This window comes from Nannospalax galili, unplaced genomic scaffold (assembly GCF_000622305.1).
Source record: "Nannospalax galili isolate Female #2095 unplaced genomic scaffold, S.galili_v1.0 scaffold2717, whole genome shotgun sequence".
NCBI classification, from domain to species: Eukaryota; Metazoa; Chordata; class Mammalia; order Rodentia; family Spalacidae; genus Nannospalax; species Nannospalax galili.
In genome coordinates this window covers 629-4,588 of record NW_008338644.1, presented here as the reverse complement: position 1 = coordinate 4,588, position 3,960 = coordinate 629, and the positions used below count along the sequence as shown (strand labels likewise).

Here is a 3,960-nt window from a genome sequence, read left to right as displayed (position 1 = left end):
CAGCGGGGTGAGTGGGGCCGAGGCGAGGGCCCGCGGTGGAGGGGGGACGCCCGGCTGTGGGGGTGGACGGGGGGAACCGACGTGCCCCAGCCCGCTGGGGTCCGCGCCCGCCCCTCGCCGCCCAGGTCGTGGGCTTTCCGCCAGGCCCCGCGCAGGCCTCCCCAGCGCCTGTCCCGCCGTCCGCGCGCCGGACAGCTCGCTGGCACCTGTTTCCTGCCGTCACGCGGGTCGCTCCGGTCGGGCCAGGCACCGAGTCTCCGAAATCCGACCCTCTCCAGGGGCACCGTGACCGGCTGGGCGGAAGAAGCCCTACCCCGCCGCCTTGCGGGGCGCCACTCGTCCTGCGCCCTTGAGCCGCTCTCGGACACCAGGGCCCCCTTTTCTGTCCAACAGAACTCGCTGCGAAAACTTCTTTCTGCAGGTGCCCTGCCTCCCGCTGCCTGAGGAAGGAGGAGAAATGAAAGCCCAAGAACCCTGACTCCACTAGGCGTGGGATCATCCTGGAACTAGGAAAAAGAAAACAGAAACCAGGTTAGGGCTGCCCCCTGATCAGGTTCTCTCCTACCGGCCCCGGGGGCTCTGCAGAAAGAGGATTCCCCTGTAGGACTTTTTTCTTTTATTAGAGGAGATAGAGAAATGGGTCCAGACAGTAAGCTGGAGATGAAACCTGCCGGAGGCTTTTCCCAAGCAGGAAGGGAACAGGGAAGACTCAGGTGAAGAGCAATTGGTACCCGGTGTGTTAAAACTGAAAAGAATACAGGTGCAGAAATTCGGAGAGGAGAGCTAAGATGGAGGTTTCCCTTTATTACTGCTTTATTGAGACTTTTTCTCTCTCATGAGAAGGCTCAGAAAAAGAAACCCAAACCGGGAGGCATCCAAGGTGCTCCCAGAAGGCCCTGAGCCATCTTTGGACTTAAGAAATAAAAGAGGAACTTGTTCTTCCTGTACACTGGCCTTAGAAGTCTTTTGTCAAAGATAAGTAGGAAACAAGTGGCCTGACAATCTCTCATAACCCATCTTGGCCTTCTGGGTTCTTGCAAATGTTACTAAATGACTGTGAGTGAGCCAGGGTCCTTACTAAGATTCTGACTTGTTCTTAGAAGATTTTCACTGGCTCTGGCTGCTTGGGTATTAAATAAGAATCACAAAAAATATGTTACTAAATAGAAGTGGGACCTGTCTCAGATGGAACCAGTCCTGCGGTAAAAATGTCCAAAGAAAAGAACCCACACTTGGTTTAGTACTCTGTAAGATTATTAAGGTTTTGTTCCTTGAGACAGGAGCTCCTTGTAGCCTCAGCTGGCCTGGAACTCCCTTTGTAGATCAGACTGGTTGATCTTACAGATTATTAAGGTTTTTGGTTTGGTGTTTTTTTTGTTTTGTTGGTCTTTTTGAGACAGGGTATCTCTGTAGCCCCAGCTGTCCTGGAGTCACTATGTAGACCAGGCTGGCCTTGAACTCAGAGATCTGCCTGCCTCTGCCTCCCGAGTGCTGGGATTAAAGGCGTGCACCACCACACTGTATTTTTTAAAAAATCTAACCTAAATTTCTTTTTTTGTGATCAGAATCCATTCTGTTTGCTCTATAAAGAAATAAATACCTACAGGTAGTGCTACTAATGCGCCTTTTTTTTGCTAGACAAGCAAAAACTATGTCCATTGTTTTTAACTTTTCAATGGCTGTATTTCTCCGCTGGAGAGATGGTGCAGCCGTTAAAGGCCAAAGCTAACAACCAAAATGACAGTGACTATTTCCTGTCCCTTCCTTGACTTTCATTTCTTCCAGTGAACAGACACTGGCTTCTCTATACCCTTGAAATTGTGTATATTTTTATAATGCACTGTGAGTGCTGCCTGCTAATCAAGTTTGTTTTTGCATTTCAAATCACGGGGCTGTTGATTCACTGCATCCCTGTTTTCCATTTCCAGTCCAAACTGTACTTTCTCTAGTTGCCTCAGCTCCTTACCAGCCATTTCTTTTCTCTGATAAGGTTGCTTTGGATGCTTCCACCTCACCTTCACAGTTTTCCAAGTTATTGGTCTTTATTCCATATTTATTCCAGCTCTTGTTTCCTCCTTGAAAGCAACAGGTCATGCGTATCTGTTGAGGCTTTTTCCTAAGTGAGGCAGCATTTGGTTCTGCCTATAGTGAGAGGGTTCTCATGATAGATACGCACCCCTTGGCTGGGACTTATAAACTGATTTGATCCTTAGGTGTGATTATGTGCATGTTTGCTGAGTGTCCACTGTTTGCAGTTGCTTACTTCACTGCACTTTTAGTGGTTGAAATACAATGCTTTTGAATTTGCAAGATTTTTTTCCCTTTTTTAAAAATGAAGCTCTTCAAGTTCCCCAGGGATATTCTGTTTATACCATGAGGTCCCCAGAATAACAATGGATTGACTATATAACACCTGTCAATTTCTTAGCTCCTCCAAAAAGTTTGACTCAGACTCAGCCTGATATATGATATATTTCAAAGTCCATCTCCCACAAAGCTCTTCCCATCCAGTTCCATCTTTTATCTCTTGGACTGTTCTCTTACCATTCCCTTAGGAGTGAGGAGTGTCACCCCTGCCATTTTCATGGCACGGCTAATATTGATTTGTTCCAGGTCATAATTTATGCCTGCTGCAGAAATGCTTTCTGAACAGACAGCAGCCCTGGGAACAGGCTGGGAGTCAATGAATGTACAACTGGATGGAGCAGAGCCCCAGTTGCAAAGAGGAAACTGGGAAGAGGGGCCATGGAGAACAACAGCGGGGCCACTGGAGCGCCTGCACTGTGGCCTTGAAGAGGAGCCACAGCCCCTTCAGGAGAAGGGTGAGAGCACAGTGTGGAAAGACAAGTGGTCTAATCTGTTCAAAGAGTAGAGTTCAAATTTGCTAAACCGGCTGAGTGTAGTGACTCCTACTTAAAGTCTTTTATTGAGAAAGTGAGGCAGGATTGCCATGAGTTCCAGGCCAGCCTGGGCTACAGAGTGGGACCATCTCAAACAACAAGTAGACTGAAGAAGGTATCCAATACTGGACCCAGTCTGTTCTTGGGTTCTGCTGTCTAGGACATGATGGAGTCCTGGAGTTTCCAAACTCTGTAACTGGGCTTCTCCTGTTTCCCACATAATCTCTCAAGGGCGAGACTAGTGATCCTGACTGTCGGACACCAAGGAAGTGGTATTGACACTGATTACTATTGGAAGAACACAGTCAATAATACTTGACTAAATGAGAGTCAAGTAAAATCCATTCAAACCACAGCTACCCTAATGTTTAATAATAGCCTTCAGAACTCTTTGAGTGAAGGAATATTCATCTACACATATGCATTTGAGTTTTACAAATGGGCATAGGTAGAGGAGATATCTAAAACAGGGCCCAGTGCATATAGGGAAAGGGTGGATGTGGATATTCATGTCTAATGGCTCCTCTCTCCCCTCACCAGCTCAGTCTGCTCCCTGGATTCCAGCAAGTCCCCAGGAAGGGAGTACCGGGGACTGGGAGATGGCAGCTGCACTTCTTGCAGCCGGATCACAGGTGGGCTGTGCTCCCTTGGTCCCTCCCAAAGTCTCATTGCAGTTCCCTTCCTCTAGCTTTGATGTCATCCCATTGATGCGTCAGGTCACATGAACACTAGTGGTATGCGTGTCTTATAACCAAACAGATTCTGCCTGTCTCCAAGGGTGCATAAATGGTTTCTTAATGGATGGCTGTGTTGTGTATAGAACTGGGGAAGACGGGAGCTAAGGACAAATAATTGTCTTCCTTTAAGAAGAAAACCCAAGCTGAGGCATGGTGGTGTCTGCCTGTAGGTCTAGTTACTGGGGAGGCTGAGGTAGGATTGCTTGAGCCCAGGAATTTTAGGCCAGCCTCTGCAGCATAGTGAGACCCTACCTCAAAAATAAGAAAAAGAAAAATTCCTGGAAAAACCAGGAAAAGAGGACCCAAAGAAAGCTTGGAAGAAT

At 47.7% G+C, this 3,960-nt stretch overlaps 1 protein-coding gene across 1 annotated transcript; it reads left to right on the top strand.

Annotated features, from left to right (window-relative positions):
• Positions 1–124: 124 nt before the first annotated feature.
• LOC103734301 (zinc finger protein 641) lies at positions 125–3,532 on the top strand (the record flags this gene model as incomplete). Its single annotated transcript, XM_008833178.3, is given in 3 exon segments — positions 125–531; positions 2,614–2,822; positions 3,441–3,532. Coding segments are annotated over 2 exon segments (291 nt in total), but the record flags the coding sequence as incomplete, so codon positions are not given.
• Positions 3,533–3,960: the final 428 nt, after the last annotated feature.